At 41.9% G+C, this 27,801-nt stretch overlaps 2 protein-coding genes across 3 annotated transcripts in view; both read right to left on the reverse strand.

Moving 5' to 3' along the window:
• The window catches only part of LOC134608378 (gastrula zinc finger protein XlCGF17.1-like), a 125,884-nt gene that overhangs the window by 74,404 nt on the left and 23,679 nt on the right, over positions 1-27,801 (reverse strand). The window lies entirely within an intron of this gene.
• Positions 6,877-8,306, reverse strand: LOC134608380 (gastrula zinc finger protein XlCGF17.1-like). The gene has a single exon (XM_063451147.1). The coding sequence runs from the start codon at positions 8,210-8,212 to the stop codon at positions 7,346-7,348; it is 867 nt and encodes a 288-aa protein (XP_063307217.1). The 5' UTR covers positions 8,213-8,306; the 3' UTR covers positions 6,877-7,345.

Raw genomic sequence — 27,801 nt, forward strand, 5'->3', positions numbered from 1 at the left:
GGGGGACATAGCGACTAGTGGACAAGAGGCCATAAGCCTCTTCCCCCGCGGCACGAATATGCAGTGCCAAGCCAAGACCACGGCAACATGGGCACTTGGGAATGTCCATGTAAATACTTCTGTTTATTTTACTGTTATGTTTCACGTTATGCTATGCACTGTTAACTTTCTGTATGTTTTGAACCTAACAACTTGTGTGGGGGTCGGGTCTGTGGGCGACCAGACTCCTCACACCCCAGTCATGACAGAACGACCGAAAAGAGACAAACTAGTCTCACACCCCGCTTGCCACTCAGAGACAAAGACAGAGGGAAGAAAGGGAATACCACTCTGCTTGAATAAGCTGGGAAGGGTGGTAGCCTGCAAAATCTTAGATAGATTTCCAAACTACATTAAGCACCATCCCCTGAAACCACCGTGAAGATTTGCACCTTTAATGTCAGAGGCCTTAATATACCAGTTAAGAGACATCTTCTCATGAAAGAGGTTAATACCCTGAAAGCTGATATTCTGTGTCTACAAGAAACACACTTTAGACACAATGATCACCCAACCATCTTAACTAGGGAATTCCCACACCAGTTCCATGCCACCTCCCCAACCAAATCTAGAGGTGCCTCGGTCCTCATAAATAGATCTGTTGCGTTCTCATTGCACTCGCAAGACATAGATCCAACTGGGAGGTATGTCATTATAACAGGCTTGATAAATGATATGCTCTATACCATTGTGAACGTCTATTCCCCAAATATGAACCAAAGGAACTTCTTACATAGGATACTCATGAAAGTATCTAAAGTGCAAAAAGGGATTGTCATAATAGGAGGGGACTTCAATCACATACTAGACCCACAGCTCGACACCACCCTATCACCCCACAGCAGGAATCAACGTCCCTTAAAGAGACAATGCAGAGCCATGGTGAAATTGCTTAATGGCCACCACTACTATGACACATGGAGAGTCACACACCCAGCAGAACGGACATACACACATTATTCTGCTGTACACAACTCTTACTCGAAAATAGACGGGTTCCTTATACACGGATCAGCGTTAGATCAGGTCCTCCATAGCGACATTCACCAAATCACGTGGTCAGACCATGCACCGGTGACCATCGACCTAAAAAACATATGACTTTAAAAACCGCAACCCCTGGAAAATTAATAACTCTCTACTAAGAGACGAGAACTTCGTGCAGTCACTGACGAAAGACCTACAAACATATTTCACAATAAATGACACAGACGACGTCTCTGACGCTACCTTATGGTCAGCTCACAAAACAGTAGCGAGGGGCTTACTGATAAGGAGGGCAACGCATGTGAAGAGGCAGACACAAACCCAATACAGAACATGGCAGGTAGAACTCTACAACCTAACCAGACTCAATCAAACAAACCCCACCCCAGAAACTAAAGCAGAGATAACACGAGTTACCCGACTAATGCACCAACAGGCGTTAGACAAACTCAACACATACATGCAGCGGCTCAAGATCAGCCATTACATACAGGGCAACAAAGCAAGTAAGATACTGGCGCAAAGACTGAAAACGAGACAAGCGAACCAAAAGATACTCCAGCTAACGGACCACACTGGGACAAAGACGTCAACCCCAAAAGGCATAAGTGACGCGTTCGCGACATACTACTCATCTCTATACAACATACGGGAGGACAAGCAGACTAAGCATCCGACAGACCTTAGCATTAAGCAATACTTAGAAGGGGTGCGGCTTCCCAAGCTCACACAACAGCAACAGATAGATCTTGTTAAACCGATAGATACCCAGGAGGTCAGAGAGGTGATTCAGGCCCTACCGACAGGGAAATCCCCAGGCCCAGACGGGTTCGACAACCACTACTATAAGACATTCAGCCACACCCTAGCACCATACCTGGCGAGAATGTTTAGAGAAGCGGACGAGAACGGAGTCCTCCCCAAGGAAACACTGGCCGCCCACATTATAACGCTGCCAAAACCCAACAAAAGCCCGACAATACCGCAAAACTTCCGCCCCATTTCACTTCTTAATACGGACGCAAAAATATTTGCCAAAATCTATGCAAACAGGCTGGGAACAATGCTTCCCACTATCATACACGATGATCAGGTTGGCTTTGTGAGGGGTAGGCAGGGAGCGGACAACACCAGGAAAGTCATTAACCTCCTGCACCAGCTGCACAACAGGGGCAGAGAGGGACTATTTGTCTCTCTCGATGCAGAAAAAGCATTCGACCGCCTGCATTGGGGGTTCCTCAATTAAGTGATGGAAGGATACGGTATACCCCAGGCCTTCAGGTCGGTGGTGCAAGCACTATACAGCTCACCCACAGCTAGAGTAATCAATTCCGGTTTCCTGTCGGAACCGTTTAAGCTCACAAATGGCACGAGACAGGGATGCCCTCTCCCCCCCTGCTGTACGTACTAGCGTTCGAGCCACTTGCGACAAAAATAAGGGAAAACCCTTCAATACACGGAATAACAGTGGGAACCACAGAATACAAAGCCAACCTGTTCGCGGACGACATACTACTCACGCTAACGCAGCCGCAGATATCGCTCCCCACCCTCTTAAAAGAAATACAACTATATGGAGAACAGTCGTATTACAAACTTAACGTCACCAAAACTCAGGCAATGGGGATAGGAATACCGCACCACACTATAGAACAGCTCAGGAGTGCATTCCCGCTAGATTGGAGGGATGACCACCTCACATTCCTGGGACTGAAAATATCGAAACACCCGGGGAGGCTATTAGATCTTAACTATGGGACACTGATGGGGGAAATCAGGGACACCTTGAAAAAATGGAACGACAAATACATGTCCTGGGTAGGGAGATTAGCGGCGGTGAAAATGATGATACTGCCTAAATTTCAATACCTAATTAGGACACTACAAATCCATATACCCAAATCATACCTGAACCAACTACAGCGGGTCTTCGCCAACTTTGTATGGGCATATAAAAAAATAAGGGTAGCTACGAAGGTGTTAACTAAACCGATGGCACAGGGTGGGATGGGACTACCAGAGATACACACATATTATAGAGCAGCACTAATAGCCACGATCCTACAAGCTCACGCGGCCCACATCCCACCACAGTGGGTAGCGATGGAAACGACATGGACATGTCACAAAGGCCTCAGATATCTCTTCTGGGTCCCACACAAAAATCGGCCATCATACCCATACATGCCCAACACCACTGCGCTACTGTTAAAAATATGGGACGCAGTTAAGCCACAGCTGGGCTACAAAAGCGAGTGGACACTGGCCACCCCAATATACAGCGTACACATCGCAAATCCCACTTTTGACCACAGACTGTGGATTGAGGGAGGATGCACGACAGTCCGACACCTATACAACCAGGGAACACTATTGCCATTCCCAGAGGTACAACAGAGATATAATTTACCACAGAGAGCAATGTTCTCCTATTTACAACTCAAAGGGGTTTTATCCAACGCAACTACAACTACCATCCCTCACCGTACCGTAGGTATAGAAAAAATATGCGAATCGGGGTCCTTACCCAAGAAACTACTCTCGCTCTTATACACGACACTTAATAATCCGAATCCATCTAAGCTGGATAAATTCAGAGAAGCATAGCACACGGACATGGGCAAAACATTTACGGAGGAACAATGGGGACAAGCGTTCACGGCACACAAAGGTAAATCAAGGTGCGCATCACACTTAGAACAAATGCGTAAGATACAATACCGTTGGTACCTAGTGCCGACTAGACTAGCAACTATATACCCTAATACACCAAGAACGTGCTGGAGATGCCTGAGGGAGGAGGGAACGATGTTCCACATATGGTGGACCTGCCCAAAAATTAGGAACTACTGGAGTATGGTAGAGGGGATAATTCAAGGGGCAACGCACACTGACGATAAGCTGAGTCCAGAGAGCGCACTACTATTCATACCAACAGGCACACATAAGAAGGTACAATCAAGCCTGATATTTCACATATTAATAGCGGCCAACCTATTAATAGCCAGAAGTTGGAAACAAACACAAGCTCCGGAAAGGAGCAACTTGGTAAAACAAATATCCATAAACCTCGCATACGAAACAGCAACGAATCAACTAACACAAGTGGCGAAACACATGGTTGAAGCAAGGCAGATATGGGAAAACTTTAACAAACGGGAGGGGGATAGGGACAAGCTGACGGGAACAGAGGGAATAAAGAGCAGCATGAAGGAAGCTAGTTAGAGAGACTGACAGCCCTTAGTCAGAATAGCAAAAATATATATATATATATATATATATATATATATATATATATATATATATATAACACGAAAGACACAAGGAAACCAAGTTTAGCCTCATCGTCAAGGCCTGAGGAGACAAAACAAAAGGATGTGTAAAAAAAAAAAAAAAAAAAACACGGACAATACCCAGAAGCAAAGCGGAACAGTTGCCCACATTGTACATAGTTGGAAGACAATATACCCTAACCCTCCCACAACGAAAATTCACTAAGACAGGACCCGACTGACCATACACTGGTACAGGTAAACGCAATCACACACAAGGTGACAAATATTCCGAAGACACAAACGGGTCAGACGGCAGAAGGAATCAATGTGTTAAAAATATAGAATTGCTGTTGTTGTTGTCACCGAAGTCAATGCATGTAAATACCGTACCAGAATTCCCCACCCCTTTTATTTTCTGTACCCCATTCATACTTTACGACAAAAATAAAAATTGTCAAATTGAAAAAAAAAAAAAATCGACAAAGAAATCAAATTTGTTTAAGTCACACATTGGGGCAAATTTTAACCCTTTTTATAAGACTTTCATTTCTTCCTCATCGAACATATATTCTGTGAGGTTGAAAATGCCGTCCATGTTTACTTCTTCCCTCTTTTCCCTTTGTTTTCTATTTCTTCTTCCTTTGTTTCGTGTCCTGTTGATCTTTGGCGTTTTCCCGGAGATTCCCACGACTGTGGTTTCTCTCGCCATTTCAGGTTCTCTATTGTTGAGTCCTTCCAAAAAAAAAAAAAAGAAGTGGAAGGAATTTCTTGTAGGTCTTTATACCTTCTAGTGTCTTCTTCTATTGTTTGAATTCTATTTCGGAAGAGATTTTGCTCCTTGTATCTCTTCTGTCATCTCTTATGGGACTTGTTCTCACATTTCTTTTTAGACTCGCTCTTAGATATTTCCCCATATTTTCTCTCCTTGAATCAACTTCTAGCTGTCGTCCTAGGATTATGGTGGTTTGATTCTCTTCCATGGTCCCTTCCAGTGGAATCTTCTTGATCTCTTCTATATACCGATCTTTGTTCTCACGGTTCTCTTATATTGTGAAGGGGTCTTATTCTTTCCTCCTGGTTATGAAATTTTATCACATCACTATAGCTCCTAGTGATGTGATGCGATCTCGGTGTATAAGCTAAGGGTTGTTTGTATCTTGGTATATCTTTTTTCTCTTATCTATAGTAGGGTTTTTCCTCTCTCTGATGTTTGTCATAATAGTTAGTTCTAGAATGTTCTCTTATTTGTCTTTGTTCTGTTCTATCGTTATATCTTTTATTGTTTCTCCTTCCTTGCATTTTAAAGACCAACTAACTTGTTACTCCAAAGGGGTTATATATCTCCTGAAGTGCCCATGTAACTTGATATATAGGACGGACTATCAGATGTGTTAATGTGAGGATTTCAGAACACATAAGAAATATAAAAAAGGGACTAGAAACTCACAGCGTCTCTAACCATTTCAAGATACACCATAACCAAAACCCAGAAAATCTCTTTTTTGTCCCCTTAAACTAGTGAAACAAAATTGGAGAGGTGGAGACTATACTACCAAATTAGGAAAGGAGGAAATTAAGTTATTAAAGTATTAAAATGTAATACTTTAATACCACATGGCCTTAATTCAGATTTCGAGTTATGTCACTTTTTTTTTATTTTTGGTCTATTTTTATGATTTGGTTTTTACAGGGGACCAGACAAATATTAAAATATAAGTAATGAGATCAATACGTAGTGAAATTATCTATACTACAGTTCGATTCTAACCTCCCAGATGTCACGCTTTCATCAGAATAATTAGGGACCATTGAAAGCGCAAATTCGCTCAGAGAAATACTTTATGGAACAGATATATGGCTTACACACATAGATCAGACTTGATTCGATACATATACAGTTGGAAGGCACTCTTACCGTTCAGTTTAGTACAAATATTCTTGTTCCCCCCCTCCAAGTTCTATACTCTCCCCTGCCTCGCCCTTTAAAAAACAGCATTGGCTTGGCTATCTTGACCGACACCTTAGCTTAAAGCTGGCACCAACCAACTTACAAAGTCTATCAACCGAACCGCCACCAGTGAATTTCACAACTCAGATAGAACCGATAGAGGTCTGTTTTCCCCCACATATATAAAACGGTAGAAAAGAGTAAAAAAAAAAAAAAAGCAGAGCAAAAGACACACAGGGGTCGACACGGTTTGTTATGAGACACGGCTTATAACCAGCTTAGATCACACATGATATCGCTCTAATAATTGAAGTTGTTTGCACAGGAGAGGTTGTAGGAAGCTAATTGATAATTTTTGGAAAGTGATTAAATGGATAATGATAAATAAAGCCGGATAACAACGTATAGTAAGGTGTTTAATACATTGCAGATATTGAGATGGGCCCGTGTGTATTAATTCGTGTTTATTCATGTTGGTGTGTTTATACGTGTACTTATATGCTTCTAGATAGTCAGAACATTGTCAAACAATCTGACTTGACTGTATACCCTCTCCCTTTTTCCTTTCTGTATCCCCCAAGTATCTTTTGTGAAAAAAATAAAAATCTTATATTTTTAAAAAAAAGAGCAATTCTGCAGTTTGTTGGAATTTAATTTGATGTTATATATGTCAATACCTTATTATCTTTTGCTTCTTATTCCTTTGTGCCTGCACTGGGCCCCTACTCTTGTTTCTATTTGCCATGGGTTGAGCGAGCCTCTGTACCTGACCTTTACTTTAGGGACTGTGGATCTACAGTAGTCTAGCATACTAGCCTAGCATTATTGACTCTACTGCAATATCTTTGCTAGTAACATACCCATATCATTGAATACTGGTGTCTTTGTTATCTCTACACACAAAAAAAGTGCAGCGCTTTTTATGACGTTTTCTACTTCTGTCTCGTTTATTGACAAGCCTATATTTGCAAAACGGTCATTGTAATCTTGTTTGTCTAACTATGCATTTCAAAAATAAATGTTTTAAAAAAAATGTACTTCTTTTTAAAATCAGTATGTAACTAACATTTTACAACTTCAGAACATCAGAAAATTCCTATTTTGTGTGATTTCTATGATGTCTAACAAGCTTTGAACTATCGCCAAATAATTCCCCATATTCAGAACAGAACAGCTTCTCTTCTGTGTGAGTTTTAAAATGTGAAATAAGGTTTGATTTATTTCCAAAACATTTCCCACAATCAGAACAGGAGAATGGCTTCTCTCCTGTGTGAGTTCTATGATGTACAACAAGGTATGAATGCTTGATAAAACATTTCCCACATTCAGAACAGGAGAACGGCTTCTCTCCTGTGTGAGTTTTCAGATGTGCCATAAGGTTTGATTTAGTTCCAAAACATTTCCCACATTCAGAACATGAGAAAGGCTTCTCTCCTGTGTGAGTTCTCTGATGTACAGCAAGGTATGGATGATGGCTAAAACATTTCCCACATTCAGAACAGGAGAACGGCTTCTCTCCTGTGTGAATTTTCAGATGTGAAAAAAGGTTTGAATAAGCTCTAAAACATTTCCCACATTCAGAACAGGAGAACGGCTTCTCTCCTGTGTGAGTTCTCTGATGTGCCATAAGTTCTGATTTAGTTACAAAACATTTCCCACATTCAGAACAGGAGAACAGCTTCTCTCCCGTGTGAGTTTTCTGATGTGCCATAAGGTTTGATTTACAGGTAAAACTTTTCACACATTCAGAACATGAGAATGGCTTCTCTCCTGTGTGAGTTCTCTTATGTCTAACAAGGTGTGAATGCCGGCTAAAACATTTCCCACATTCAGAACAGGAAAACGGCTTCTCTCCTGTGTGAGTTTTCTGATGTGCCATAAGGTCTGATTTAGTTCCAAAACATTTCCCACATTCAGAACAGGAAAACGGCTTCTCTCCTGTGTGAGTTTTCTGATGTGCCATAAGGTCTGATTTAGTACCAAAACAGTAACCACATTCAGAACAGGAGAACGGCTTCTCTTTTGTGTGAGTTATGTGATGAAAAGATCTGATTTAGTTAAAAAAAAAAAAAACATTTCAAAACATACAAAACATGAGAATGGCATCTCCGCCGTGTGAAGCCTAACAAGAGCTGAGTGATGGGTAAAACATTTCTCACATTTAGAACATGTGATTTTTTTTGTTTACTAGCTCATTTGTAGACATAGGATTCGTTGAGTTTGAATACTTGATCCTTGGAAGATTTCTTCATAATCTTGCTTTGTGCATTTCTGTTTTTGTCATGTTCTTTAGGATAAATTCTGCTGGCGGAAACACCTGAAAGAAATGTACTGAGAGTTAAAAAAAAAAAATGTCACTTTCAGGGAAAACTAAAATCACCAAAACAACTTGAAGATGTTTTTGTATATAGATCATGCTTCTGAAGCCTCACTGCTCAATTCTCTGCTGTTTAGCAATTAAATCACTTGTGTTTCTGTCCATCCAGCCCTAGACACACTTACCCTCGCTCTGACTGAGACAGCCTGCATGGAAAAAATGGTTTCATTTTCAATCAGACAGTAATTTACTTTAAAAAGTATCTCTGCTCTATAGATTGCATTTTCATCACACACAGAAGGCTTATGCAGGGTGTTGCAAGTCATTAACAGAGCATGAGAAAAGCTATTTGAGATAAAACAGGATTTGCAATAAAGGAAGTGTAAATATTAGAGGACTCTTTACAGGAAGTGTTTAGGAAGGCTGTGCAAGTCACATACAGGAAGGTTTGACTAGGGCTGCTTGTAACCTTTCTGGCTAGGAATAGATGTTAAATAGACACTTCCAATTCGTAACCATATAAGTAAATTTGATATGGAGAAGATCCACACCCCTTGTAAATTAATATATCACTATGCATCTGTAGAATTGTTTCAAACTCTCCTATATTGCTATATGTTCAATATTCATAAAAGCACTCCGTCATGTCCAGGCTTGACAACGGCACACTTTCACTTTCATTTGTTTTGCTTAAGTCTATAAAGCCTCTCTTAACTACATTATACTTCCGGAATGATTACCATCTTGTAGAAGGGGAGACATCAATAGTTCCTCTCATATGCCTCTCAGCATTACATTAGCATTGTAGAGATTGTTATAAAAAAAAATATTTAAAATGCCTTAATTTTTTAAATGTGATTTATCTGTATGTGGGCATAAAGGTGGGCATTTTTTTTTTACATTCTGTTATTTGTTTTAATCTGAACTGCCAGGAATGCCACAGGGGTCCTTGCATGACTTGCAAACAGCAGATGTGACAAAACCAGATAAAAATGGGCAAATGTCCTGATTGTAAGGAAAATTGTATTTTGTTGCTTGCTTTCCTTACAAATATTTCAAACACTGTGTAAAAAATTGTCTAAAGGTTTCACTTCCCAAATAGCTCTATAAAGGATGAATGAATAAATGTTTTTTTAACCTATAAAGTGCTTAAAGTAATGTAGGGGTTAAACAAACAATGTGTTTAACCCCTGAAAAGGAACACTAGTGTCAGGAATAAAAACATGTATTCCTGACACTATACATCTGAATGTGGATGTTATCTCCACAGCCCCACTGTCAGCAAAGTAAAAGGTCAGTTTACTCACCTTCTTATCCAGCGCCGCATGGGGCTCCTCGTGGCAGGCCCTGTCTCCTTGACGGAGAGAATCAAATTTGATTATCTCAGCCAATCCAATGCTTTCCCATATTAATGCATTTGGAGGCCATTGTGCATGTGCATCAAAGTGCTGTGCTGCACCTATCAGCATCTCCTCATAGAGATGCATTGAATCAATGCATCTTTATGAGGAGCATTCAGCACCTCCATGTAGAGCGTGGAGACACAGAAGGAGCTGTCTGAGTGACGGCCACTTAAGGTGCTACTAGGCAGTCATGTAAACTCTGGCTTTAATGGAGTGGGTGTTATGGGCATATGCAAATATTACAAGTTTTTAGAATGAAATTTTATATTTTTAAATGTCAGAACACCACTTCTGATGATGTCAGCAGACAGGACAGAGACAAACAGGGGCAGAGGCAGCAAGTGCAAACAAATAAGTAAGCCTTTACTATAATTAGGGAGGCAAGGGGGGGGCTTGATGGTGATTTTAGCACAATAGAGACAGGAATACATGTTTGTGTTCTTGACGCTATAGTGCACCTTTAATATGAAAAGAGAGACATACAAGTATTTGGTAGACTCCCTTATATACCTAATAGAACAACACAGCATGGTACATTAATCCCAAGACAGTGGGGTGTAGATAGGGGATTATTACATGTTCCTGTACATAGCGATGAACTACCGGCAGCTGCACAGACTGCATGCGCAGAAAGAGATTAATGCAAGATATTGTTGTCATGAGAAAAGTGATAAGACAAGCGATGAAAGCAACACTTGCTAGTAGATTTCGAAGTCTAATGGCTTATTGAAAAAACTCATGCCATAGAAGGCTTTATCACCTCAAAGCAAAAGACCGGCAGGATTTTAATGATTGCATTACTGCTTTCTGGATTGAAATATCCACTATATATGAAAGATTTATAAAACAGTGATAATTTTCATATTGTCAGTTACACTTGCTGTTAATTAAAAATCAGGAATTATAACAGCATACTATTTGGAGTCTGGGATTTCCAGCCAAGGTCGCTGAACAGTGGTTACAATAATGACCTTGTTTACTCAGGTACATACTTTAGTCTATTGCAATGGCAGAGTGATTAAAGTCCACAGTTTTCAAAGGGAAAGCTTCATTAAGGCAGTGGTACTATACCACTATACCTGCAGTGGTGTACTGTACTGACTTATCAGATCAGACACGTAATCTCAGTGGATTACTCTAGAACAGGGGTCGTCAACCTGGTCCCTACAGCCCACTAGTGGGCTATTCAGGCGGATGGTGTGAGTTCTGCAGAAAATGCCTGCTGGGCCTCAATGCAGAGTCAGCCCTGCTTTAAGCCCTCTCAGGCAGGTGGGGAGATCAAAGATCTCCCTCACCAGGCTGCTGGCACTTCGTTCCAGCAGAGGGAGGGAAGGGCCTTGGAGGTGCTGTGTTCCTCCCGCGAACCTAGTGGTCGGAGCGTTGCCGCAAGTTACCATGGCAACGCTCCGATACAGTACAGTGCTCGTGAGAGGACAGGAGAGTCAGCCTGCAGCTGGAGGAGCTGCAGGCTAAAGTGAACATGCCAATTCAGGGCTGTGGAGTCGGACATTTAAACTTGCTGTTTTTAATTCCAATCTAAATTTAGTATGAGTAGGAGTCGGAGTCGGCAAACAATGCACGAACTCCGACTCCAGGTACCCAAAATTTCCTCCGACTCTGACTCCAACTCCACAGCCCTGCATGCCATCACTGGACCACCAGGGCTTGCAGCCTTATGCCCCCCCTCCCTGGTGAAATCTAAGAAGAAGAAGAGGAGGAGGAGACATTAAAATCGATTTTCACTCACCTATATACAACTACACCCCTACCCCACACAAAGACACACACACTGTACCCCTCACACACAAACTAAAAATAAATAAAAATTAGATACATTAAGTACATATTTTATTGAAAAACCCTTTCTAAAAAAACAAACAAAAAAAACAACCAGACGCACTTGCGCTAAAGTTTTGATCGATAGGTATCAAAATAGCAATGTTATTTTTCTTTTAATCAAAAGAATATATAAATATATAGACTACGCAATAAGAGCATTTACATGCTGTAGCAGGCTGCCAAGAACTGATTTTTTTTTTTAAGTTTCTAAATCTAGAAAAAATCCCACAACCAACCATACATAATGGGAAAAATAATTGCTTCTATAAAAGCTATATAAATACTGTGACAACCCTGTAATTTCCCTTGCCCCAGTTATTTTCCCTGCATTCGGTAGTTTGTTCTACCGGACATCGACCACTCCCCTGGCTCATTTAACCTCAAAGTAATCACAAAGTTAAGAGCTCTCCGTGGGAGGCCGCCGTTCTTATAACCGAACCACATGTGCGCTGAAAAACGGCCATCTTGTCTCCCGAAAGCAGGCAGCGGTACTTGGTCGTCAAGTGCCTGGAACTCCAAGTCGGACATTCTAACCCCAGAACATCGGTAACTTTGTTTCTGTACCTCTAATGCCTGGGAGATAATTAGTTTATAGCGGCCCTATTATGGGCAAATCCCGTTTCTTTTTTTTTTTTAGCCCCCCTCACTACATCTAATTGACCCCCTAGTCACCCCCGAATGCCCAAAGCACCCCATATTACCCATTTTTAAACTTTATTTTTCTGCCCTGACCTAGGTTCAGAGCGCCGCCATCTTTGTGTGGGTAGATGAAGTCCCTGTGGGACACGTCACCTGCCCACACTAGATAGCGCTGTGAGATTCCTGCGCATGCCCAGTTAAACACTTGGGCAGGGAAACGGGAATTTCATTTATTCATTCTTTCGGCAGAAAGACGAATGAATGAATAGAAATGTTAGACAAACAAACAGACACTGAATATCAGTGTTCATTTGTTCGTTCAGTTTATTACAAGGAGGGAGCTACCGCGCAGCTCCCTCCATGTAAAATTTAAAAATAGAAGCGGCAGGGAGCAGTGATCCCCGTCACTTCGTAAGTCCCCAATGTCCTCCCGCACTCAATATGACCCTTCATAAAAGAATAAGGGAGATTGAAATCTACCGAATGCCCCTACTTGCTATGCCGCGAGTAGAGACATGTCTACTAAACAGTGAGCAGGGGGGTTTATTCCTCCACCACCGGAGCGCCGGGTGGGGGCCCTAAATGAGTATGGGGGGGAACCTATTGTCCTCCCCCCTGAGCGGTGGGTGGGGGCCATGAAAAAAAAAATGAGGGGGGTGGGACCTATTGTCCTTCCCCCCCCCCAGCCCCAACCCCTGAGAGGCAGGTGGGGGCCCTAAATAGCAAGTCCCCAAGCCCCTAGTCATTCCCCTCCCCCCTGCAAACCAAAACAAAAATTGTTAAACCCCTACAAAACCCCCTCACCCTAAAAATACTGAGGGGAGAATAAAAGAACTAAGTGCCTGTAAAAAGAAATCTTCATTTTCAGCCTCAAAAAAGGCCAAATAAAAACCATAAATACCCGTTGAACTTGTAAAAAATAACAAAAAATCAAAGTGCTAAAAAAAATAAAAAAATTCTACGCTAAAAAATTAATCCATCTTCATCCGGCGAGGGCACCGAGCAGACTGAGCTCCGCAGGGTGGAGAAAGGCTTATAAAGCCTTCCCATGCCCTGCAATTTGACTCAGAACACTCTGATTGGTTGACTTGAAATCCAACCAGAGTGCTCTGTCATGTTACACAGTGTGGGAAAATTCTAAAGAACTTTCCCACGCTGCGTAAAATGACCAGCAATCTGATTGGATGAATTCCAAGTCAACCAATCAAAGTGTTCAGAGTCAAATTTCAGAGCGTGGGAAGGCTTTATAAGCCTTTCTCCGTGCTGCAGAGCTGAGTCTGCGCCGTGCCCTCGCCGGGTGAGGATGGATTAATTTTTTTTTAGCATCGGGTTTTTTCTTTTCTGTCTGATTTTTTTTTTTCGCTCTGGCTTTTTATTTTATTCTTTACAAGTTTGACAGGTTTTATGGTTTTTATTTTGCCTTCTAGGGGCAGAAAAATGATAGTAACCAAACTGCTGGTCACTATCTATCTTTCGCTTTTTTTTATTTAAGCTCATGACCTGTAATAGCATGAGTCCATCAGTTTGGTCACTGTTTTAAACATTCATGTTCGATATGATTTCTTATGCATGTAGATCAGATGAATAGAAGTAATAGGAGTCTGAACACTATTGGTATGCCCTCTGGTGGTCTAAAGTGGGGAGCTGGATCAGTGTATCTTCAGAATGATTATGTTATGATTTAATCTCTCTTCTCATTTATTTGGGTACAGATTTAGATTTTCCTCCTCCTATTTTTTTTATATATTGTGGTCAAAGTAAGATTTCATTTAATATTCATAAAGCATTGACATTGTATGTATTCTAATGGTGTTAAATTGAATCCACGGTTTACATTTAGTCCACCTGCCATGATGTAGTTCGATTACTGCTCTCATTTTTTACATTTTGTGTTATTTACATTTTATTTTGATCTATGTTTGATAGGTTTCTATGGTAACGACCCCAGGCCGCGTCATTGAGCGCAACGTCACATGGTTGCAGACTCACGTCGGGTAACCCGTGGCAGTCCCGGTCCGGGCGCCCTAGGAGCCGGATGCAGCACAGGTGGGGGTAAGTAAATATGATTTTAATGCTTTATATGTTGGGGAAGTTTGTGTGCACATAATGTCCTGATGAAAGCTTGAGGGAATCAAGCTGAAACGTTGGAAATTTTATCTGTAAGGTAAATAAAAGTTACATTTTAATAAGTCCTTGGAGTGCTATCTTTTGAAATCTATTTTTATATTTTTGGCTGGATAAGCACCGGGCATTGCAGTGGTTTTCGTGGAGTGTAAGAATTTTCTCTTTTCTGTATATATCATATTACAAACTACCATATGCTCCCTATATACTATGAATTACTTCTTATAGTTAAAGAAACATTATGTGACATTCGTTTAGTCCTTTGGGTGCAGCTGTGTCCAGATAATGAACCCAGAATGCTTCTCTTTGAAGGAGCAGTCTGGATCTGTCGCCTCCACGTGGAAGTGGGGGGACATGGTCTACGGCCATGAAGCGTAAAGTAGGTAGTCTGTGTGAAGCAGATACATGTTTGGCCACGGGTTTCTCCGTTGATACCTGTAAGCAGAGGTAATTCCTGATCTATGTCCTCTGACACGATCACGTACTGTCAAATCGGTCTTACCAACATATGAAAGTCCACAGGGGCAGGTAATTAAATAAATGACATGATCCGTTTTGCATGTAATATAATGTGAAATTGGTATCATTTTGCCACTGTGAGTATGTGCAAAGGAAGTTCCACTAATCATGTGGCTACATGTTACACACTCGCTACATTTGAAGCATCCTTTTTTCCGATGTCCTGTGTATTTCTTATGTCCATGGATTGGATCACTGCAAACCAGCAGGTCTATCAAATTTCTATTCCTTTTATAACTCGTGGGTCTTGAAATGTCTGGGGAAGATGTTTATCAGAGCTTAAAGGATCACTATATAGTGTCAGGAAAACAAAGCGGGTTAAAATCTGAGGGACCTGGCACCCAGACCACTTCAGTGAGCTGAAGTGGTCTGGGTGACTATAGTGTCCCTTTAATACACCCCAATATTTCTCAATTGATCTCCGAATCTGTGTGGTTGCCATATGAAATGTACGTGGTAGGTACATCTTGTATTGCGATATGGTTAAGGAGTCTTAATTTGTGTAGATGATAGCTGGAAGCCATGAACAACATATTCCTGTCAGTCTTTTCCGATGTAGTGTATATCCTAGTTTGTCTTGGTCTTTATCAGTTACATCTAAGAATTGTATCAGTATTGTTGCTTGTCTAGCCAAGTAAGTGGGTTAATCTCATAAGAGCAGACATTAGGCTGTTAGAGTAGTACCTACCAAAGATGGGGTACATTGACATTATGGCAGGATTATGCAATGTATGATCATATAATGTAACAAATCCCCATTATTTTTGCCTAGATTAGGTGTTTTAAAAAAAAAAAAAAAAAAAATTTAAATCTGTCACTATTGAAGTTGCTGTTTAGTAGATAAGTGAGTGCGCTGGATCTTGTGTATTATAAAAATTGGCCCCTCAGCAGCACCCCATGTATGCATGTTCAGGTGAGTGCAGCCCCCTGGTTTAATATAAAATTATATATATATATATATATATATATATATATATATATATATATATATATATATATATATATATATATATATATATATAAATATATAAAAGACAAAAATAATCTTGCACTCCTCCTATTGGAAACCTATGTGCCTGGTGCTTGTCAGCCAAAAATATAGAAAAAATATTCAAGATAGCACTCCAAGGGCTTAGTAAAAATTAACTTTTATTTACCTTTAAACTAAAACAGCGAAAATCAACGTTTCAGCTTGATCCCCTCAAGCTTTCGTCAGGATACACTGTACAAACAAATAATCCCACATATATAGCATAAAATAAGATATTTACTCACCACACCTGTGTTACAACCGACTCCATGGACGCACGGACCGGGACTGCCGCGGGCTACCCGAAAACGTCAGCAGCCGCACGGCGTCACGTTCAATGACGCGGCCAGGGGTCGTTACCACGACGACCTGTAAACACAGGAACGTAGAATGAATATACCAGTTAAAAACAATTACACCTTAGCGTTTTCAGTGGATATGAACGGAACAGAGACATAAAGAACTATGCAAATGAAAAACGATCTACTGGACTAAAATAAAATTAACCCCTTCAGGACGGAGTCAATAGTGCACGTTCTGATCAAAACAAAACGTAAACAAAAACTGGAATTTGCGCTATATGTCTGTTCACCCGTAGTTCCTCTCTTTCATATTATATGCACCCACACTTATTATATATCATTTTGTTCAGGAGAAACAGGGCTTTAATTTACCATTAACTATTCATATATGGAATATAATTTATTATGAATAAAATAAAAAAAACTGTGAGAAATTTATTTATTTTTTAAAAATGTGTAGTTCCGCCTCACATTTTAGCTGTAAATGTCATAATACTGTTAGGTTTTACTGCAACAAAATGCACATATTTGTAATCAGCGATGTCTCACGAGTACAACAGTACCCCCCATTAACAGGTTTTATGTTGTTTTGGAAAGTTACAGGGTCAAATATAGAACGTTCCATTTTCAAATTGAAATTTGCCAGATTAGTAATGTTACCTTTGAGACGGTGTGGTAGCCCAGGAATGAGAATTACCCCCATAATGGCATACCATTTGAAAAAGTAGACAAGCCAAGGTATTGAAAGTGGGGTATGTTTAGTCTTTGTTAGTAGCCACTTAGTCACAAACACTGGCCAAAGTTAGCGTTCATATTTGTTTTTGTGTGAAAAAAGCAAAAAACGAATATTTGGCCAGTGTTTGTGACTAAGTGGCTACTAAGAAAGACTGGACATACCCCACTTGCAATACCTCGGGTTGTCTACTTTTGCAAATGGTATGCCATCATGGGGGTAATTCTCATTCCTGGGCTACCATACGCTCTCAAAGGCAACATAACCAATCTAGCAAATTTCAATGTGAAAAAAATGAAACGCAAGCCTTATATGTGACTCTCTAACTTTCCAAAACACCATAAAACCTGTACATGGGGGGTACTGTTATTCTCGGGAGACTTCACTAAACACAAATATTAGTGTTTTAAAACGGTAAAACAGATTACAACAATAATATAGTCCATAAAAGTGCCGTTTGTTTGTAAAAAATGCAAAAAACGTCACTTTTACTTAAAATATCATCGTTGTAATACAATTTACCAGTTTGAAACACTAATATTTGAGTTCAGCGAAGTCTCCCGAGTAAAACAGTACCCCCTATGTACAGGTTTTATGGTGTCGTGGAGTATTACAGGGTCAAATATAGTGCTTGCAAATTAAATTCTCTGCACTTTCTCCCTGTGTTGTCAGGCATGTCAATCAAATTTTAATTAATCAAATCACATAATTATGTTAAAAGATTATTTAAATATACATGTAGAATTTTAATATATATACATATATATGTATTTAAATTCTACGTGTATACTAATGTAATTTTTTATGTAATTATATGTATTTATCTATATATATATATTTGCGGTTATTTGTATTTTATATATAGATAGATATATATAGAATGCCATTCTAAGTGTATTTTGTTACCAATATATATATATTAATAACAAAATACAGTTAGAATGAAATTACATATGAATATATAATTTATATTAAATTTTGTTTCAATATTTTATTTATTTATTTTATTATTTTATTTATTTATTATTTTAATTATACGTATATATATATATAATATATATATGTACATCTATTATATATATAATATATATACATATTATATATATGTAACATCATTCTAAGTGTATTTTAATGCTAATATATGTACTTATATTAGTATTAAAATACACTTTGTATGACGTTACATATATATAATATGTATATATATTATATATATAATATATATACATATTATATATATATATATAAAAATATTTTCAATTTATTTTTTAACATGTTTAATTTCTTTTTTTATACTTTCTTACCAGCAGGGGGACTGTCTGATATTTTAGACAGTCCCCCTGCAGGCAGATCCATAGCCAGCTATAGGGGGCCATGTGATCGCTCTTTGAGAGTGATCACATGGCCCCCGGGGGCCTCATTTGCCGTGGGAGGGCTGCCTGGGCTGTCAGGCAGCCCCCCAGAAGAGGATCGCGGCGGAGGTGAGTATAACTTACCTCCTGGGGCTGCAAGCCGTTACGGCGTTCCATGCCGCCGCAACGGCTTTAAAGCCCATTATAATGGGGACGGCATGGAACGCCGTAACGGCGTTAACGGGTTAATTAAAGTGTTAGACTCACAAAACCGGATGTATAAGATTAAACAGACATGAAGCCAACAGAAAAAGGGCAAAAACATTACCTCTCACTTACTGACTTGTACATAGATCCAGCCAAATTTAGGAAATACCTAATCTAGGGTACTCAGTATATATATATATATATATATATATAAAGATAATACTATATGTCAAAAAATGTTGTATACTTTAGTGACTGATCTCTAAATCCGCTTTATGAGTAAACAAAAGTCCTGGAAAGATGCAAGCCATATCTTAATACTAAGCAATTGGCTAATTTCACAAAAAGAGGTGACAATATCAACTAGAGGACCAGAATCTTAGACCCAAAGATTGTCAAGAAAATTAAATCAGTTCAAAAGGAATTATGTGTTGTGGTAAAGAAAATGAAAAGGGCATTCAACCCAAACAAACCACTAGAATACACATCGCTATCAATATTAGACTTATCCAAATCTATATCACCATTCTTGATTATTGCTATAGTCACTGTGAGTACACGAAAGGGTTGCCTATCCCCCTGGGTGGGCACCATGTTTCAATCTCACATATGTGACTCTACTTAACCACAGAGTCCAGGGTATCGGAGAAGTCCACCAATGCATGCCTATCCCCCTGGGTGGGCATCGCATTGCTCTTCTCATAGATACCATCAATTGGTTTATAGAAATGCAGAAAGAGTATATTTCTCGTTGAGACCATCAGGGTGTACTGTTCTCAAGGTTCTGATCCAGTGAAGTTCACGTTGTAGAAGCATCTTTTTACGATCACCTCCCCTCCTTGGTAGTGGTATATGATCAATCGCCATCAGTTTCAAAGTTGGTAATGTATGACCTTTTTCTAAAAAGTGTTTGGCCACTGGGAGATCCGATTTTTGATCTCTATAAGCCACTCTTATACTTGATCTGTGGTTGCGTACACGTTCACGGAGAGGTAAATCAGTCTTGCCAATGTACGTGAGCCCACACGGGCAGGTTAATTTGTATACTACAAAATCTGTGGTGCAAGTTATACGATGCTTTATGTTGTATTTCACTCCTGAATGCGGATGGGTGAAGAATTTACCTGGTGACATGTGTCCACAGGTGACACACCCGAGGCATCTGTAGCAACCCACATTGGTGGAACTCTGATCATTCTGGTAACAATGTACGGGGTCCGTCTTTACCAATAGGTCCTTAAGATTTCTGTTCCTCCTATAGCACATCATGGGAGGTTGTCGGAATAATTCAGGCAGGGAGATTCTCAAAATTCTCCAATTCATGTCGACCATTCGCTTGAATTGTGAAGATGCTGTGGTGTAGGTAGTCGGAAACACCAATCTCTTCATAGATGAATCTCTTGGTCTAACTACTGTTGAATGGCACTTGTTGAGGGCCTTTCCAAGGGTTTGGTCATTATAACCACGCTGCTGAAACTTTTCCCGCATATCTCGTATTTGTTCTGTTGCTTTATTGTGGTCAGAGTTGTTTCTCAAAACTCTTAGGAATTGAGAGTATGGTAAAGATTGTTTGAGTGCATGGGGGTTGTCACGAACGCACCCTACTCCAAGAGTGTGCGTGACGTAGTTGTGGTGGTGAAAGGGTTAAAGTACACTATTTGTCTGCACTAGACCGGCAATAATGACAAAATCCCCCTTTTTAACACCACCCACACTTAAACAAAATAATATAACTATTACTATCTTAACGCTGCCACCACCAAGACAATTTATAAATGGGGTGCCTTGGTCCCCCAGGTAAATCAACAATAAAACCCACCAAATATTACTTAGTACAATATTTAAGGAATTACAAAAATACTAACTAGTCTCTTCAGGTAACGTGATTCTTAACCAGACAAAGGTAGAACTTAATAAATGAATGTTTATTATGAGCAAAAATAGTCACAGTGCATATAACAATATAAAATAAACAAGTTATTTACACCAACAACAGATAAAAACAAAAAGGATAAAATAACAGAAGTCCTAATTACTCACTTAGGTTTTCAAAGTACAACTTCTGTCCAGGGGGTCTCTGGCAAGGAAGGATGATGGTGACTCACTCAAAATTAGATCTTGGCCCCAAGCAAGTACACACCACCCTTCAGGATCACAGGAGATATACCCTGTGGAATTATCACACCCCACCCAGGGGCGTACCTATAGTGATTCCAAGTGACCACCTCCTTTGTTCCAGAAACAGCAAGCCAAATATAAACTTTTTGGTTTTATCTCCTCTACTGTACCTGCCACAGAAATAATAATTGCCTCTATGAATTTGTTATCCCATTCCATAGACATGTTGCACGCCCCACCTGCGATCCAATAGGACAGACATCACAATTCCTGTCACACGGTTTAAGTTGTGCAACTCATGTTTAGGCTTAATTAAAAGACTGGGCTTGTCCCATTCCAAATATAATAAAAATTAGGCTTTATTATTATTCTGTGGGGTAAATATGAATGTTTTTGTCCTTCCTTTGGGTATGATACTGGAGCAAAGCTAAAATGGTATTTACATTTCAAAGAGTTTTACTCAGCACTTAATGGTACAGGCCAAATGGATGAAGAGACATTCAGACTTTTCCCAAAAGTGTAGAACCTCACACCTTGCAGAGCCTTGATTACTTCACATCCATATTAGTAAAACCCTTTGAACCTTGCCATGCCATCCACACTTCCCCTTCTGTCATCCAACCTCTGTGGGGGTCCCAGCTTCAAAAGATGTAAACCCTGTTGACCTCAGCAATAGCATCCTTTTGTGCCATTTACTACACAAATGGCATTAAAGGATTATATTTCATAATGTAATACTAAATTATGCACCCTTGCCGTGACAGGGGTGAAAACTATTTGCCTGCAAAAGGGTGTTGCGATCAGTTGGTTTAGAGTATAGAGTATAGGCCAACTTGGTGCCTTCTCTCATAACTCGTACATCCAGAAAATCAACTGTAAGTGGATCCACTGTCATGGTTAATTCCACATTCGATGTACAAGAATTGATTGTTTGAATCATCCTTTCTGCCATGTAACTGTCACCCTTGATAATTGAGAAAATATCGTCGATATAACGACCGTACAATAAGATGACATCTTTGAAAGGCTCCAATATGTACTTGGACTCAAACTCAAACATATAACCATTGGCATACATAGGAGCCATTGCGGCTCCCATTGATGTACCCGCTGAATGTCTATACCACCCCCACTCAAAGCGGAAGTCATTTTGTGTTAAGACCAGCTCAAGAAGTTCCATCACATATTCTATTGACGGTCCCTTATATGAATTTGAAGTTAAAAGGATCGATCTCATAGCCTGCACTCCCTCATCATGAGGTATGATCGTATACAGGCTTTTGACATCACAAGTAACTAGTGATGTCAAGCCCGCCGGTAGTGTCAATGTAGAAATTAGCTTGATGAAACTAGGGGTGTCCTTGATGTATGTGTGAAGGTTTTCAATTGTTTCCTTGAACAGGAAGTCCAGCCACTGTGCCAATGGTTCTAAAATACCTCCGACAGCCGACACGATTGGTCTCCCTGGAGGGTCCTGAAGACTTTTGTGGACTTTCGGGAGTGTGTAGATTACTGGTGTCCTGGGATTTAGTTTTTGTAAAAAAATCACAGAGATCCTGGTTAATGAATTCTTGTTCAAGGCCCATTTGTAGAATATCATCAATGAGACGCTTTACTTGTAGCGTTGGATCGCCGTCCAATCTGCAGTAAGTCTCCGAGTCCGATAGTTGTCTCATTACTTCCGATTTATATTTAACATAGTCCTGAATGACAATTCCCCCACCCTTGTCAGCTGACCTAATGACAATATTCTTATCCTTAGCCAAGGATTTGATAATTTCATGATCGGCTTTAGAACAATTAGAGTGATGCGGGTGGGTGATCTTCAAATGGTCAGTGGATTCCCTTTGAACTGACTTTAAAAATGTTTTGATGGTAGCCTGATTAGGCATCGGATCGAAAGTACTTTTTTTCCTGAATCTATTGCTTTGGTCTTCCATAGAACTAATTTTGTTCTTAAAGAAATCTTGTAAGCGCATTGTTCTGCCGAATTTGTATAATTCGACTTCCCAATCTAGTGGGTTGGGTTGAGCAGTGGGTACGAACGACAATCCCTTACTTAGAAGTGTCTTTTCAGCCAATGTTAGCACCCTTGAAGACAAATTGAAGATGGGCATTATCTCCTCTGGCGTGGTGGTCTTCCTCCTGCCCCAGAAGGTGCGGCCCTTCTGTCCACGTCTGGTAATTGTCCTTCTTCTGGATGAGTAATTCTGCTTTGCTGCCTGGTTTGAATACCCAAATGATCCCGATTGGTATTCTCTAAAAAAGGCGGTGTTTGGGAATCTCTTTGCACGGTTCCCCGGTAATTGTTCTGTTCAGACTCTGAACTGGAATTCCCTGAAGTCTTGTCAATGGTGTAATGTCTGGGTCTGCGGATAGGTCTCCTCTTCCTTGCAAACCTTGGTTGGTCACTAGTACCGCTCAGCCACTTATAGACCCTGTGTTCCTTATAGTCTGCTGTCACTTTCTCCTGTTTGTCTCTTTTGAATCTAACCAGATCCGTTTTGTAAATCTTTAGTGTTCTCCAATTTTAGCAATGTAGGTGAAGCTTCCGGAGATGCTAGCAATAATGCTTGCCTGGTCTCTAAATCTGTGATTTTTCTCCTAACCTGAATCAGAAACAGAAAAAATGTTATTTGAAATTCAAACTCAGAATTTAATGAGTAACACTAGGGGGTGCATAGTTTCTATGCACCCCCTAGTGTTACTCAGTAAATTCTGAGTTTGAATTTCAAATAAAAAAATTTCAGTTTTTTCTGTTGAGATTATTTAAAACGGTATCCCTATATTGTATGGCTTATTGGATATACTATACAGTTTTGTGTATCCATGGAGGATTTCTTCACGCTAGCAGGTGGATGTGCGGAACAGGCAGAAATTTAGCAATACAGTGATTCCGATGCAGAAAGAATTAGATGGGACGCTTCCACCTCTGATCTCCCCAGCACTACTTCATTACGTGACATTTATTTCGAACTATTAAAGCGGCACTGTCATGCCGAATCCCGTTTTTTTTTTAACCCCCCTCCCGCCTCCACTACATCCAATTGACCCCCTAGTCACCCCCAAATGCCCCTAAGCCCCCCAGATTACCTATTTTTAAATCTGTATCTTCTGCCACGATCTTTATTCAGGGCGCCGCCATCTTTGTGTGGGTAGGTGAAGTCCCTGTGGGACACGTCATCTACCCACACTACACAGACTGTGAGATTCCCGCACATGCCCAGTGAAACACCTGGACATGCGAACGGGAATTTCATCTATTCATTCATTCATCAGACAGACGAATGAATGAATAGAAAAAATCAGACGAACAAACTAACACTGAGTATCAGTGTTCGTTTGTTCGATCAGTTTATTACAAGGAGGGAGCTACCGACGTGCAGCTCCCTCCTTGTAATATGTAAAGACAGAAGCGGTGGGGAGCTGTGCTCCCCACCACTTCATAAGCCCCCCAGGTCCCCCCCTCACTCTATGGGGGTCAATATGACCCCCATAATAGCACAAGGGAGATTAAAATCTCCCCAATGCCCCTACTCGCTATACCGCGAGTAGGGGCATGTCCACTAAACAGTGAGCAGCCTGTGGCTGCTCACTGTAAAAACATAAATGGTAATAAGGGGGGGGGGGGACCTACTGTCCTCCCCCCTGGCCCCCTCCCCTGCGCGGTGGGTGGGGGCACTAATAAAATAATAAGGGGGGGGACCTACTGTCCTCCCCCCCGGCCCCCACCCCTGCGCGGTGGGTGGGGGCCCTAATAAAACAATAAGGGGGGGGACCTACTGTCCTCCCCCCCCCGGCCCCCACCCCTGCGCGGTGGGTGGGGGCCCTAATAAAACAATAAGGGGGGGACCTACTGTCCTCCCCCCCGGCCCCCACCCCTGCGCGGTGGGTGGGGGCCCTAATAAAATAATAAGGGGGGGGGGGCCTACTGTCCTCCCCCCCTGGCCCCCACCCCTGCGCGGTGGGTGGGGCCCTAATAAAATAATAAGGGGGGGGGGACCTACTGTCCTCCCCCCTGGCCCCCACCCCTGAGCGCTGGGTGGGGGCCCTAAATAAAGATAGGGGGGGGGGACCTACTGTCCTCCCCCCTGGCCCCCACCCCTGCGCGGTAGGTGGGGGCCCTAAATAAAGATAGGGGGGGACCTACTGTCCTCCCCCCTGGCCCCCACCCCTGCGCGGTGGGTGGGGGCCCTAATAAAATAATAGGGGGGGGGACCTACTGTCCTCCCCCCCTGGCCCCCACCCCTGCGCGGTGGGTGGGGGCCCTAATAAAATAATAAGGGGGGGGGACCTACTGTCCTCCCCCCCTGGCCCCCACCCCTGAGCGGTGGGTGGGGGCCCTAAATGAACCCCCCCCCCCCCCCATCAAGGTGACTAGGGGTCCCAAGCCCCTAGTCACCCCCCCCACCCAAAACATTCTATCCCCTACCTACCCCCCCTCACCCTAAAAATAGTGAGGGGGGAATAAAATAACTAACCTGTAAAAAAAATAATTAAACTTACCATTTGACGTCTTCTTTTTTCTAAATTCTTCTTACTTCAGCCCCCAAAAAGGTCAAATAAAAATCCATCATACCCGTCGCACTTTAAAAAAAAAAAAAAAAAAAAAAAAAAAAAAAACGAGCGCAAAAAAAAAATTAATCCATGTTCACCCATGGAGGGCACGCCGCGTACTGAGCTCCGCAGGGCGGGTCAAGGCTTATATAGCCTTGCCCCGCCCTGCAATTAGGCTTAGAACACACTGATTGGTTGGTTTAAGCCAATCAGAGTGCTCTGTGTCATTTTACAAGCGTGGGAAAATTCCAAAGAACTTTCCCACGCTTGTAAAATGACACAGAGCACTGTGATAGGATGGTTTTCAAGCCATCCAATCACAGTGCTCTGTGTAATTTTACAAGCTTGGGAAAGTTCTTTGGAATTTTCCCACGCTTGTAAAATGACACAGAGCACTGTGATTGGATGGCTTGAAAACCATCCAATCACAGTGATCTGTCATTTTACACAGCGTGGGAAAGTTCTTTTGAATTTTCCCACGCTGTGTAAAATGACACAGAGCACTCTGATTGGCTTAAACCAACCAATCAGTGTGTTCTAAGCCTAATTGCAGGGCGGGGCAAGGCTATATAAGCCTTGATCCGCCCTGCGGAGCTCAGTACGCGGCGTGCCCTCCATGGGTGAACATGGATTAATTTTTTTTTGCGCTCGTTTTTTTTTTTTTTTTTTTTAAAGTGCGACGGGTATGATGGATTTTTATTTGGCTTTTTTGGGGGCTGAAGAAAGAAGAATTTAGAAAAAAGAAGACGTCAAATGGTAAGTTTAATTATTTTTTTTTTTACAGGTTAGTTATTTTATTCCCCCCTCACTATTTTTAGGGTGAGGGGGGGTAGGTAGGGGATAGAATGTTTTGGGTGGGGGGGTGACTAGGGGCTTGGGACCCCTAGTCACCTTGATGGGGGGGGGGGTTCATTTAGGGCCCCCACCCACCGCTCAGGGGTGGGAGGACAGTAGGTCCCCCCCCTTATTATTTTATTAGGGCCCCCACCCACCGCGCAGGGGTGGGGGCCAGGGGGGGAGGACAGTAGGTCCCCCCCCTATTATTTTATTAGGGCCCCCACCCACAGCGCAGGGGTGGGGGCCAGGGGGGAGGACAGTAGGTCCCCCCCCTTATTATTTTACTAGGGCCCCCACCCACCGCGCAGGGGTGGGGGCCAGGGGGGGAGGACAGTAGGTCCCCCCCCCTTATTATTTTATTAGGGCCCCCACCCACAGCGCAGGGGGGGGGACAGGGGGGGAGGACAGTAGGTCCCCCCCCAATTATTATTTTATTAGGGCCCCCACCCACAGCGCAGCGGTGGGGGCCAGGGGTGGAGGACAGTAGGTCCCCCCCCCTTATTATTTTATTAGGGCCCCCACCCACAGCGCAGGGGTGGGGGCCAGGGGGGGAGGACAGTAGGCCCCCCCCCCCCTTATTATTTTATTAGTGCCCCCACCCACCGCGCAGGGGTGGGGGCCAGGGGGGAGGACAGTAGGTCCCCCCCCTTATTATTTTATTAGGGCCCCCACCCACAGCGCAGGGGTGGGGGCCAGTAGGTCCCCCCCCCTTATTATTTTATTAGGGCCCCCACCCACCGCACAGGGGTGGGGGCCAGGGGGGAGGACAGTAGGTCCCCCCCATCTTTAACCCCCGCGCAGGGGGGGGGGGGGGGGGGGGTTATTAGGTGTTTTTTGTTACAGTGAGCAGCCACAGGCAGCCACAGGCTGCTCACTGCTTACTAGACATGCCCCTACTCGCGGTATAGCGAGTAGGGGCATATTATTTACTAATACTAAGTAATCTTTACTTAGTATTAGTAAAGTTGGCTGAAAGACCAGTTTAGGTCTTTCAGCCTTTTAGTAGATAGCTCCCTGATACCGTGGGAATTAGGGAGTTATCTACTAAGCGGCTGCAAGATGCAGCCACAGCAATGAATAGGATCGGAGTTTCATTCATTAGAATGAAATTCCGATACGAACAAAGTACCGAATTGCATCCTAACACCAATGGAGAAACTCTTCTCATTCTGTTAGGATGCAATTCGGCAGTTTTGCCGGCGTTCTGTCTAAGTGACAGGACTTTCGGCAATACTGACAGGAAGCATTGTGGGAACTGGGAGGAAAGCTAGGGATCATGGGAAAATTGCTCTGACCAGCGGAAATGAAGCACACTTTGCTCCTCCGCTGGTCAGAGCTGGTCAAGCGGAGGAATCCTCCATAAGACAGAGTCCCTACTTTGTCTTATGATTTTAAAGAAAACTACAGAAGAATGGAAGAAAAGAATAACAGATCCTGAGAGAGGGGGAGAAGAGGAAGAGATTGAGGAAAGGTAAGTTCGGCATGACAGTGCCGCTTTAAGGCTAAAAAAGCGAGAAACAGATTTAGACCTGCATGGTCTGTTTTTATCTGAATATCATCGAAATCTGCAGATCC

This window comes from Pelobates fuscus, chromosome 4 (genome assembly GCF_036172605.1).
Source record: "Pelobates fuscus isolate aPelFus1 chromosome 4, aPelFus1.pri, whole genome shotgun sequence".
In the NCBI taxonomy this organism is placed as follows: domain Eukaryota; kingdom Metazoa; phylum Chordata; class Amphibia; order Anura; family Pelobatidae; genus Pelobates; species Pelobates fuscus.

Coding starts and splice junctions, on each gene's coding strand:
- LOC134608380 (XM_063451147.1), bottom strand. CDS start 8,212: ATGGCACATCAGAAAACTCACACAGGAGAGAAGCCGTTTTCCTGTTCT.